Genomic DNA, 12,634 nt, shown 5'->3' with positions numbered 1-12,634 from the left:
ATAACATATAAAGATAATTTTGGCAAAAAAATATGTCATCCTCTTTTATCTGATAAGCAGATTCTATAGTATAGATTTATTATATTATTACTAGTGTATTGATTACATTGTTTTTTTATTAATGTGATATAAAAATTATCGAGAAATTAAAATGAGATTTAAAATATTGAAATTTAAAAAAAAATAGAGAAAGATCAATTTTGGTAAAACAAAAGATGATGTCTAGGGAAGATTGTTTATATATTAGGAAATATTATATATAAAAAGAATATTGCTAATGGGCTTGCCTTAATAAGATATTCGTGAAGCCCAACTGTTCAGAAAGCCCATTAACTTTCGAGCCCATTACATTTGCAACATGTACAAATTCCCTCATTGGAGATTAGGTTTTTACTCCACTCTTTGTTCTACTCTGCCGCAATTGGCTAGGGTTTTCCAGTACCTCTGCATCTCTCTCACTTGAATCAATCCCTTTTCGTCCGAATCCACTTCTCTGTTGCTGAATTCGATCCGTTTTCCATGGATTCTTGTTGCTAGGAGTTCCTTGATTCTTGAGAATCTTGACTGAAGCGCCATCTATTTGTCAAGAATCTGAGAAAAATGAGTTCTACTAATCCTTTTGGGCTTCTTGGTGATGATGACTCCGAGGACCCAACTCAGCTTGTTGCTGCAAAGCAGCTAAATGCACCGGCGCAGGCTCCGGCTCAGCCTAAGAAAGCTCCAGCTCAGGCCCCGGCGGCTCAAGCCAAGCCTGCAGCCAAGCTTCCCTCCAAGCCTGTCCCTCCAACTCAGGCTGGTGAGATATTTAAAACCCAGTTTGATTTTTGTTTCTCATTGTTCCTGTTTTCTTGGATCATTTATGGGAAAAATTAAATTGGAGGCTTTTTCTGCTTATAAACGCGTTTGTGTTTATTGGAATTGAGCCTTTCAGAAAAGAAAATAAGTTGTGTGTTGTCTAATTCTTTTAAATTTGTAAGTTTCATACAAAACCCTGTTTTTCCATTTTTTGGGAATCTCTCTGCATAAGAGCAAATCAAAAGGAGATTATGGTTTTTACTTTTTGTACCTTTTCTTGTGTATTTACATTGTTTTCTGTCTCTGTAACTATGAGCCGCCGTCAATCAAATTGGTTTTTATTCTCATTGGAATTTGGATTTAATTCTTTAGCCTTTTTTATTGGTAAACTAAAGTACAGAGCTTCTTGTTTTAACGGTAACAGTTCTAGTAACATTAATTTATATGTTGAGAGTTGAGATTGATGTATGAAGTTTTTTCAATCACAGAATCCTGTGAGTTGTGAAAATGCTGATTTGAGTTGTTAATTGCAGCGGGTTTTTCCTTATACCGTTCTTTAAGAGATGGGATTGTTTTTTACTCAAATTTTCCTGTCTCCTGCTTGGAGGGTTGTGGTTTTAAGATCTGTTAGTCTTATTGTACAGTTACTAACTTGTTTATATTGGCAGTGAGAGAATCCAAAAATGAAGATCAACGTGGAGGAGGCCGTGGTGCTGCACGTGGTGGTGGCCGTGGGCGTGGTGGCCGTGGATTTAACCGCGACCACGACAATGAAAATGCATTTGGAAACACTAATGGCTTTTCCAGAGTATATAAGTTATCAGAAGATGGAGATGCTGGAAAGGATTCATCTGATAGGCGTCCATATAGTGGGCCACGTGGAGGTGGTGGCTTCCGTGGGGGTCGCCGTGGTGGTATTAGCAATGGGGAATCTACAGAGGGTGAACGCCCACGAAGGGTGTTTGATCGTCACAGTGGAACTGGGCGTGGGTAAGCTTATTATGAAAGTGGTTGTTTTTGCTGCTTTCATTATTATAGAATTTATGTTTTTGTTTGTAATTGATTTTCTGTTTTTTTTCTTTCATTATTTGTGTAATTTTGTCAGAACCTCACTGTATTTAATATGGAAATCTCAATATCATTGGCTTTATGTTATTTTTATTTTTTATCTGTAGGTCTGGCTTTAAACGTGAGGGTGCTGGCCGTGGAAATTGGGGAACAGCAGCTGATGAGATAGCCACGTAAGCACCGTGTGTTCAATTTTTATTCTCTATGTGGGATTTTTTTCTCCTTATTTTCTAAATTCTGCTGCCAAATGCATTTTGTGTGATTTGTACTTCTGCTGACTTAGGGAAACTGAAGAACCAGTTGTGGAAGGACTAGGAGAGAAAAATGTTGTTGATGCTGAAAAGCCATCAGAACAAGAAGAAGTTGATGCTAACAAGGAAACTCCTGCAAATGAACCACAAGAAAAGGAGCCTGAAGAGAAGGTACTTTAGTTCTTGGTGGTTGGTTTAAAATCTAGTTTTTTAATTCACTTTCATAATGCGTTGTAGATCTTCAAGAATTCAAGCATATTATCATGCTGTCTTACCTTAGTGCTTGTGGATTGATGTTCTAGATTTTCGGTGTATATATATGTTGTAATTTATTGTGTGAATATGTCTAATGTTCTATCATGCTGTAAATATGATTGTTACCTGTCTCTTCTATCCTGATAGGAGATGACTTTGGAGGAATATGAAAAGGTTCTGGAAGAGAAGAGAAAGCCCTTGTCTGCGCTCAAGTCCGAAGAAAGGAAGGTTAACTTGGACAAAGAACTTGAGTCCATGCAAATTCTGTCCAACAAGAAGAATGATGATGAATTCTTTGTGAAATTGGTGAGCAAGCTACTCTCAGTCTATGCCTTTTCTTTCTATATCCATTTAGGATGGGTTTTGTTGATTATATTAAATATTTTCTGCACAGGGTTCTGACAAAGATAAACGCAAAGAGGCTGCTGAAAAGGCAAAAAAGGTGTGTTTGTCTCACGCGGCTTATTAATTTACTTGTTCTTGTTTTGTCCAATGTTTTACTTAAGTCTTACAAAAACTTAGTGTCACGTGCCATCATTTAATCAAGGTATATTGATTTTCCATCATCCTCATGTTATGCATCTTTTATCTTCTCATCCACCAGCCTTAAAGTCAATAAATATCTCAATGTGACATTTACCCGAGAACATGTGATATAACTTAGTTGGGTGGGTTGGGAAAAATACGGTCCACCTTCATCTTCGTTTTTGGACTATATTGACAAGATTTAATTAGAGGGATAGATATCATTGACGAAGGAACCAGATAGATATTGATGATTTTCCAGAAAATACAAAATTATTTTCATGTAAATCAGCTTGACATAAAGCCTTAACCTTTGTTCCTGCTTGTAAACAATATTGTATCAGCTTCGCGATATCCATTTCTTATTATAGGCAGCTGACTAATATACAATCAGTTTACGGGAAGAGAATGTTTTCTCCACTTTGTTGGAAGGTGTTGAAGCAGTAATATGGAATTTCTGGGCCTTTTATGCAACTTTATATGATCTTTTACTGCTTTCATCAATAAATTTTGATTATTTTCTTTTTCTGCATTTTGCTTGGAATTTTTGTTATACTCCTTGTCTGCTAACCATTCTTTTACGTGCAAGTGACACCCCGTGAACCAGTAATGGAGCTCTACTTAACCTTTTACATATTTTCATGTTTGATATGTAGTCTGTTAGCATAAATGAGTTTCTGAAGCCGGCTAAAGGAGAGTACGCCCGATCTGGAGGCCGTGGTCAGGGACGTGGTCGTGGTAGAGGTGGAGGTGGAGCTGGAGCTGGAGCTGGAATAAGCAATCACAGTGAGCAGGCCCTAGCCCTTGGTGATACTGGGGAGTTCCCTTCTCTTGCAGGTAATTGAGGAACTTCGGCTTGCCACACGAGCTTGGTGGATTGTAGGAATCAAATCTTTCGTGGTTCGTGAGTGGCGAATTTGGCAGGCAATCATGGGAAATTTGCAGTCATTTCAGTGTACATTTAGATGTGTTCCAGTGGTTTTTGGGCCTTTGGTTCTTTGTTGCTTTTGACATGCATGAAATACCATTTCCATAATACTTAATAGTGTCGGGAGTCTCTTTTTCATTTTGATTTAATTCCCATGGGATGAGCCCTTTTCTTTTTTTCTTTTTCTTTTTTAAAAGTTTATGAAAACCAGTTTTGTTACATTTTGAATCATAATTTTGTCCCACTTCCTGATCTCGTCTAGTCTCTTTATATGTTGTATCGGGTGAACGCCTTTTTCTTTCCATCCTGTAATTCTTAAAGGACCTTAGTAAACTTTTCAGCATGTGCCGGAGATCCCTCCAACCACAAGGCTAGGGAACTAAATCTTGGCCTTTGATTCAGAGAATCACGTTTCTGTGAATACTCCAGGTTTCTTGCGTAAGATAATGAAATGAAAGTTAGAATCGCATTTACATCTCACTGAGAATTGTCACCTTGCGTACGATTTACGAATGGTATACATGTTTAAGTTCAAAATTCGTTGGAATTATTCATAGTATGTATGGATAACGAGTTGACTTGTGGCTTGCTAAAATGTTGAGCCCCATCCATAGCAGTTGCTAAATCAAGTATAATAGACAGCCTTAATTGTGAATAATCAGTCGAAATAAACAATTTAAAGTTCAAAATTTCCCTTGCCCCATGTGCGCTTTAAAGTTTCTACACAGAATGCAATTCGAGGTACTGAACCCAAATGCCTGTATTTGACAATAGGCGAGCATCAGTATGAAGTGATGTGTCCTGTTTTACAGAAGCCTAGGATGTTAGTGGCACAATTTGTTGAATCTTTCTGAGATCTTTGGATGATGTATATCTTGTGTAAAGTCCAAATAGAACTATAAAATGAAAATGGGATTTCGAGCCATGTTAAGCCACAGATATCAAAACATACGTTTGGTTGAAAAATTAATTTTGGATTGAATATCGGAAGGCCGACTCCGAACGACTGCAGCAATCATTGAATGGTCTGGGCAGTGTTTAGGATCGCTTTAAAATTTTTTGAAAAGTACAAAAACACTTTTTGCAATCCATCTCAAATACCACCCGAATATCTCAACAAGACCCTAACAGATCTATTAATAGGCACTCCACTAAAATACCAATTAAAGAAAGGCATTATCGATCTACAATCGATGAAGAGAGAATAATAGGATCACTACGATTAACTTATCTATTGTCAGTTACTGCTAATTTATGACAAATGGTGCGATTGTGCTAAATGCGTATCTAACAAACATTTATTACCAGCTGTCATTCGGTTCTAAAATATATAGTACAATAGCTGGTAATAAATGTTTTTAGTGGTGTTCTAGATATGAAAAACGTGAAATAAGAATAATAACACACATTCGTCAACGACTGCTTTTTACATGCCCTTTTTAAGAAATCAAATAGCTTAACAAAGAATATATGTTTTAACATAATCCATAAGTAAATTAACACGATTGTGCAGTCATATCGTTAAACAAGAACAAGCACTGATTTTGCATGGCATGATTACATTGCGTAGCTATCTAGCTTACCAACGTCTGCTTTAGGTGGAGCAGCAGCCAGACTTTTGATTAACAGGTTGTCCTCTGATCTGCACAGTTGAAGGTCGAGCAGCATTCATGGCCGGTTGACTCGCCATCCTGACAATATAGATGTAAAATAGTCATTAGTGAAAAAGATCACGGATAGCTATCAAATTAACATCACAGCATCCAAACATATGGTCTGCACATCATGCTAAGTTGTTTACCTGTTTTTGATTGAGGCGGCCATGGCCATGAAAGCCTGCTCCACATTAGTAGCACTTTTCGCACTTGTCTCCATGAAAGGTATCCCAATCTCGTCAGCAAATGCCTATAAAAAGACAAGGTCAGACAAGAAATTCATCAAAATGTGAGATGATACAGGGGTCAACCTTGGATTTCAATCAACGGCGATCCAAATGAAGGAGAAAATTGTGCAGACCGGAGCATATCGAATGTAAATTGCATCAAGCATTTATAAGTTTACCTTGGCGGTCTCGGTGGACACGACCTTCTGTGATGTGAGATCACACTTGTTTCCAACAAGAAGCTTGTTAACATTGTCACTAGCATATCGGTCTATCTCGTTCAACCATTGCTTGACATTGTTAAAACTCTCTTGATCAGTCACGTCATAAACTACCTGATAGACATATGAGGAGAATAAGCCTAATTCATCAAGCAGGAAATATTTAGGTGCGAGAATAGGCAATACTAACAATTATGCCATGAGCCCCACGGTAGTAGCTGCTCGTGATTGTCCTAAAACGCTCTTGCCCAGCAGTATCCCACTGCATTTATCAAGAGACAAAAAAAGATTAATCCATCCACAGTATCAAAAACTTCGACAACTGAAAGAACATATCCTGAAATTGGATGTTAAAATCTCACATACAATATAATAGCTAGATAGAATGAATTTCAAACACTTACTATTTGTAACTTAATGGTTTTCCCATCCTGCTCCACTGTACGAATTTTCTGAATCATAAAACACTATTTATCAGGAAACTTATAGTTTCAGAAATGCCAGGACATAACAAAAGGCACACTAGGACAGATCACTTACAAAGTCAACGCCGATAGTACTGATATAGCTCTCAAGATATGAATCATCCTGAAAACAATAATATACTGATAGTTACAAGAAGTAAAGATATTCCCACAAACTCCAAAGGTTTTTGTGCAACTTTAAATTTTTGAATCATGCAAATTGACATGAAAAGCAAAATTACCACACTTATTCATAATTTCACATTGACCCCAAAAGGATCAGATAGAAAACATGCCACAGGTGTGACCACCATAGAAAAATTCATTATTCATGGAAAAAGGGTGTATCGAAAATCTAAGGAATGCTACGATGAAAAGCAAAATGGACTATCAATTTTCAAATTGCTTTTTCTAAGGAGAGAATCATTTAGAGAGGGAATAAGTACCTACCGCAAACCTCAGAAGAAGGCATGATTTGCCAACACCAGAATCTCCGATAAGCAAGAGTTTAAAAAGGTAGTCACTGTTAAAAAATGAGAACATACGTTCAGTCTAGAATAAATCAAGGAAAATCATTTCTCAACCATTGAAGAAATCTCAAACTCCTTGAATATCACAGGGAAAAGGACGTAAAATGTGTATCTGTTGCACAAAATAGCAAAAAGTGGGATGCCCAAATATTAGATAATTAAAAACAGAGCCTTAACACCAGAAGCATAATGCTATCAGCGAAGAACAATCAAACAGATAGAAAAAGAGAAAGTAAAAGAGAAAAAGAAAACGGATTTGACAGATTACAAAAGACATTTGGGCATTCCCACTCAAAAATATATCCACAACTAGTCTGACCACAAAATACTACAGTACATTGTTATCGGCTTCCATAAAAACAAATATTTTTTTAATAGATATCAAACTCATAACCCAGGTTTATACAACAATTAGCATTAAAAAGAAAAAGGTACAATTTTTTGAATCCTGATGGTAAATATCTTCCAACAGTTAGAACAGCAGTTTGCTATATTAGATAAAGCACATAAGAATCTGAGTACTTTTTTCAATCTTCATAAAAGAAGCCTGAATAGCAGAGAACATAAAAGCTTTAACAGCTTAGAAATATCCAAATCAATGTATATTCACGTGCGACATGAAATTATAAAAAAACGTGAAGAACAAGATTAAAATATTTACTTTCATAGCTTGTATTTGATCAAGAACAAACAGGGTATACATTAACGAAACCCCAAAACATTACTGCGACCCACAAAAACTCTAATTTTCTTTTCTTTCTTCCTTTGTTGCTTTATCGTTGTTATAAAGGATGGTAGTTTTTTTTATTTCAATCAAGTCAAAATTTGAGCACACAAGAACCGTAAAAGGTTGTTTTTTTCCCAATAAACAATATTCCCAACAACAAGAGGCGACGTCCACACAGAAAGAACAATAAATAATATGCCGATCATTCCAGTTATGATCCTTTCTTCCTCGAGGTCATCCGGTTCATCAATTAGATCGACTACCGCCCACAAACATGAAATTCACAGCGATCATATTTCGACACACAGTAAAATATGATTGCTATGGATCAAAATAAAGCTCCAACCACATCATAAATCCACCGATCCAACAAGTACAAAATGAAGGAAAAAAATAACGATCAACAAAATGTTTAAACCTAAAAATCCAAGCAGATCTAACTCATTTGCTCCATATAATCCCGAAAATGGGAAAATCCAATTAAAAACATGTGAAACGACAAAATGCTTACTATTCCGGATTCATGGCCGACGAAATTCAAAAAAATCAAACACGAAAGAGGTTCCGAGACAAGGATCGAGGGAGAATTCAGTTTCGAGAGGCGATGCTTTGATCGATTCGAGAGTTGATGCCGTGAATTGAGAGGGTTGAAAATGGAGAGATGGTGGTTGTATATATTTATATTTATATTTATATAGTAATATTTGGGCGTCGTTTTATTGAATAAATGACGCGTTTTATAAAATGTGGCGAGGGTGGAGCCGTGACGTGGCAAGCAAGTAATGTTTGCTGAGTAGGACTTGTGTAGGGTTAATTGCATTCATTCTTGTGAAAAATCTAAAAGACATAAAATTTTTCTAAAAAATATTAATAGGCTAATGCATCTTTCAGTTTTTTAAAATGTAGCACATTTCACCACTATGTTATACAAACTCGGACACATTTATACCTTCTCATAGGGGTTTTTATGCTAATTTTTTAAAAACATAGGGTCTAACATGCTATTAATTTTACACATGATGTTTTAAGCCTTTTAGACTTTTCACAGGGGGTGTGAATGCAATTAGCCCATAAATAATAATAAAACATTGGTATCCAAATTGAAATCCAATACATACATACAAATCCAAATTGAAATCCAATACATACATACAAATACAGAAATCGGGTTAATTGCATTCACACCCCCTGTGAAAAGTTTAAAAGACATAAAACACTATGTGTAAAATTAATAGTATGTTAGACCCTATGTTTTAAAAAAATTAGCATAAAAACCCCTATGAGAGGGTATAAATGTGCCCGAGTTTGTATAACATAGGGGTGAAATGTGCTACATTTTAAAAAACTGGGGGATGCATTAGCCTATTAATATTTCTTAGGAGGTTTTATGCCTTTTACACTTTTCACAGGGGGTGTGAATGCAATTAGCCCTATTATTTATATCACAGAAACTTCCATAAAGCATTTTTTATGAGTTAATTTTTTAAGATAATTTTTTTTATTAGATTTGATCTAATGAAAAATATTTTTATTTATTGTAAAATTATGCATTTTTATTGTATATATTTATGAGATCGGGTCTCAACTCTCAAGAGACCTATTTTATTTATTTTTAATTTTAATTTTAATTTTAATTTTATTTTTATTAAAAAGTTATATATATAAAAAAACTCATGTGCACTCGTTTTATGAATTATTTTATGAAACGGATCTCGATCCTTGACCCATAAAATATTATTTTCATAATAAAAATATTATTTTTTACTATAAATATGGATAAAGAATAAAGATTCATCTCTAAACGATCACTCAAATATATATTATTTAAATTTTGAGATTTTTTTCAATATTATTTTGTTGGTATGGAATAAATTTATTTTTTTTTCTTTTGGGAACGCCTAAAGGCTAAAATTCGTTGATGGAAATTTTTTGTTTTTTTAATAAAAATGAATGGTTGACCTAACATTTGTACGCAAGTCATCTCAATTTTGAGCTATATTTTAATTATGGTTTTCTTTTATCGATGTTTAATTTATTAGCCTCCGATTCCTCATGTTTATTTTCTTATATTAGATATGTTGTGTGTCAATAATAAACACATATTTTGATCGTTATAGTCAGTTACGACAGACCCATTTTGGTTAAAATTTAGAAATGGAAAAAGATAAAACAATGAATTGATTATTCTGGTGTAACTACAATCCTTGGATATAAGGATATGTGAGACAACCAAAGAGACTACTTTTCTCATTGTGTATTTTCTATTTAAGGAATCATTTCAAGATCAAAACAAGTCTTTATAAATATTGAAGAATATAGGTTGCATGATATATACACCAACGACACACGATCGAAGAGTGAAAACATATAGAGATTATGAAGCTCGGAGACATTTTTCTGAAGAACTTGTATAATCGAGTATTGATGTTTCACTGTGTTGCCGTGAAGTGTTAGAGACACTCGTATAAAGTGTTGTTTGAAGAGTTTCGTTGCTCCGAATTTTGACCACACAGATTTGAGTTCTTGTTTATTTGGTTATTTTTGTCATTGTTATTTTAGGATGCAATTTAATTCCTTGACATGTTAAGGAAATTATTTTTTGTTTATTCTCTAGTATTGATTTTGTGAATTGGTTATTTTTTTTAATAATTTTTTTGCCCTATACACTTGTGCAAAATTAATTGTGTTTTATTTTTATTTACGCAGACTTATTTGTGTGTTGTTAACAATGAAAAAATTTGGGTAGACGTGACTACTTTTCTCAGTTAGATCTTCCCCTTCCACCATGGCTACGCAACTGAGTTTTCGTCACACAATAAACAACTCGTGAATGGACGCCGAAGAGTTTTTCAATGTGGCCACTCTGATGCCTAAGTCAATATAGAGTTTATGGGAGAAGAAACTATATGAGAGAAACTATATGAGAGAATATGCAGTAAATTGCAATACTTTATTGTGTGTTAAGAATGAACCAAACATAAGTACTTATAGGTGAACCCTAAAAGAGTCTCCTCGAATTGAAAAACTATAGGAAGATTTGTTTCTTTTTTGAATTTAAACTTTCATTTTTATCAAATATTATTTTATTATCTTCAGATATACGTGGATATCTAGATAAGAAAATAATATATCTAATTCATCTTTTCTGACCCACATATTGAGCCCGGGTCAAGACCCAAACATTTATGGGGATATCACAAGTACCCCCATCCTATTCGGACTAGAGTACCACTCATTGCCCCGAGTCAAACAAAACGTGTCTTGACCTGGATAACTCGGGCTTAAGTGTCAAGGTCTCATACACTTGGTCTTAGATGGATAGGATCAGAGACTGAGCCATAAATATTGTGTAGATGTCTCATTTGTAGCAACTCGTTTATAAGATCACCTACTTATTAAACTAAAGCATGCTATTAACCTAGGATAACCAAAACCAATTAAACCAACGGAAACTTAACCATACAATAAAACAACTGACAAAATACAACCGGCAATAAACCCAAGTGATAAAGGGTTATAGAACCAAATCGAAAAGCAATACGAAAACCAATACTAAACCAGAAAAACTAACTGCGACCTCAGGAAACAATTGCAACTCTCAGTTCAGTGACCGCTTCCACTGGGTCCATCTAGCCTAAGTCCTGTCTCGTAGAATGGGGTGTCCAAAACAAAACCGAGGACATCAGTGATAACAATGCTCAACACGGAAGTATGAGTATACATATGCTATGAGTACGTGAATGCAAATGTACAAAGTACCAAAAACCTATCACAGTAGAAATCTGCTTTATCTAGAAGGCGCCGTGGTATGTAGCACGTTGAAACATCGCATCAAGAGGTGGCTCACACACCAGAAGGAAATATGTACATATAGGTGACCTAACTCCGTACTAATGGGTCCAAACATCCACTAAAAAAATATGGGATGAACGACCTCATTACAAACTATAACAAGGTATAGGCTCAACATGATAATGCATGCATCATAATAACCATGACATTTTTTATATATATGTATATATATATGCACCTAAAACATACCAGATAAACATGCAACACATAGAACATGCACATTACTCAACCAGAATATCTTTGATAGTACGTTTGTACCTCTAAACAACAATTATAGCAGTCTGGCACACAAGTCCTAGCCTATAATCAGATAAGTACCATATCACTTGTTGCTTAATAAAAAGTCTTAACTAGACTAATAGCTACACACAAAAGCTATTAAGAGTCTAGATTTATATCTGCGTCCGTCATCGGTCCTTTGAAGTCGAAGACCCCGCTTCTTGGACACAGCTCTGTCGCTTCTTCGGAAGTGCCCCACTAGTGTCCGACCCTCGCACCGAAGACTAAGAACCCAACAAGATAACTCACAAGAACACACTAAGTACTAGATAGGAGAGGTGTGAATTGGCAACTAAATCTGATCTTGGGTGGTCTATTTATAGGCAAATATCGGAAGCTCCGATCTCTGCATATAAGTCACGTTCCGAACTGGTCACTTCGGAAGATTCGATCTCCACTTCGGATCCTCCGATCCCATGCATGAAACGGCATTTCTAAATCCTCTTTGACACCTAAGTGATTACCTGGGTTCGGACCTTCCGAACTCCCACGTGTCTGTGTGTAGCTGAAACATCACAATATGCATGGCCTAACTAACTTTGGACGTTCCTATCTTAGTTCGGATCTTTCGAACTCTACCGCTGCCTCCGATCTTGCTTCTGAACAGTTCGGTGCTTCCAAACTCTCTTCGGATCTTTCAAACTCTTCAAGGGCCGAAGCCTGGAGTTTGTTTTTGAACTTGTTTATTATAAATAATAATCATTAATCTTATTTAACTTATAATCACTTTAAAATGATAACCGGGTTACTACATAATTCACTCGGAATTAGGTGTCAATGCCTTATACATTTGGTCTTAGATGGATAGTGTAGCACCCAGTATTTTTAATACGTAAATTCACATGCATAATTAGGAA

The 12,634-nt window shown here is 35.5% G+C and overlaps 2 protein-coding genes across 2 annotated transcripts; one reads left to right on the top strand and one right to left on the bottom strand.

Moving 5' to 3' along the window:
• Positions 1-385: 385 nt before the first annotated feature.
• Positions 386-4,074, top strand: LOC140865475 (RGG repeats nuclear RNA binding protein A-like). Its single transcript, XM_073270135.1, has 7 exons — positions 386-796; positions 1,464-1,785; positions 1,971-2,036; positions 2,147-2,285; positions 2,517-2,675; positions 2,764-2,811; positions 3,551-4,074. Exons 1-7 carry the CDS (start codon positions 601-603, stop codon positions 3,737-3,739), a joined length of 1,119 nt encoding a protein of 372 aa, XP_073126236.1. The 5' UTR covers positions 386-600; the 3' UTR covers positions 3,740-4,074.
• Positions 4,075-5,198: 1,124 nt separating this feature from the next.
• Positions 5,199-8,336, bottom strand: LOC140865476 (GTP-binding protein YPTM2). The gene is made up of 8 exons (XM_073270137.1): positions 8,158-8,336; positions 6,840-6,912; positions 6,466-6,513; positions 6,330-6,377; positions 6,116-6,187; positions 5,884-6,039; positions 5,624-5,727; positions 5,199-5,513 (listed from the first exon to the last, which is right to left on the bottom strand). Exons 1-8 carry the CDS (start codon positions 8,169-8,171, stop codon positions 5,417-5,419), a joined length of 612 nt encoding a protein of 203 aa, XP_073126238.1. The 5' UTR covers positions 8,172-8,336; the 3' UTR covers positions 5,199-5,416.
• Positions 8,337-12,634: the final 4,298 nt, after the last annotated feature.

Source organism: Henckelia pumila, chromosome 4 (assembly GCF_033568475.1).
Source record: "Henckelia pumila isolate YLH828 chromosome 4, ASM3356847v2, whole genome shotgun sequence".
Lineage (NCBI taxonomy): Eukaryota > Viridiplantae > Streptophyta > Magnoliopsida > Lamiales > Gesneriaceae > Henckelia > Henckelia pumila.
This window is presented reverse-complemented; position numbering and strand designations above follow the sequence as displayed.

Bases quoted from the DNA above. Each gene is read 5' to 3' on its own strand.
- LOC140865475 (XM_073270135.1), top strand. From the start codon at position 601: ATGAGTTCTACTAATCCTTTTGGGCTTCTTGGTGATGATGACTCCGAG. The intron at 797-1,463 runs GTGAGATATTTA...TTATATTGGCAG, and splicing joins TGTCCCTCCAACTCAGGCTG to TGAGAGAATCCAAAAATGAA. The intron at 2,037-2,146 runs GTAAGCACCGTG...CTGCTGACTTAG, and splicing joins GCAGCTGATGAGATAGCCAC to GGAAACTGAAGAACCAGTTG.
- LOC140865476 (XM_073270137.1), bottom strand. The intron at 6,514-6,839 runs GTAGGTACTTAT...TATTGTTTTCAG, and splicing joins GCCTTCTTCTGAGGTTTGCG to GATGATTCATATCTTGAGAG. The intron at 5,728-5,883 runs GTAAACTTATAA...GTCTTTTTATAG, and splicing joins TGTCCACCGAGACCGCCAAG to GCATTTGCTGACGAGATTGG.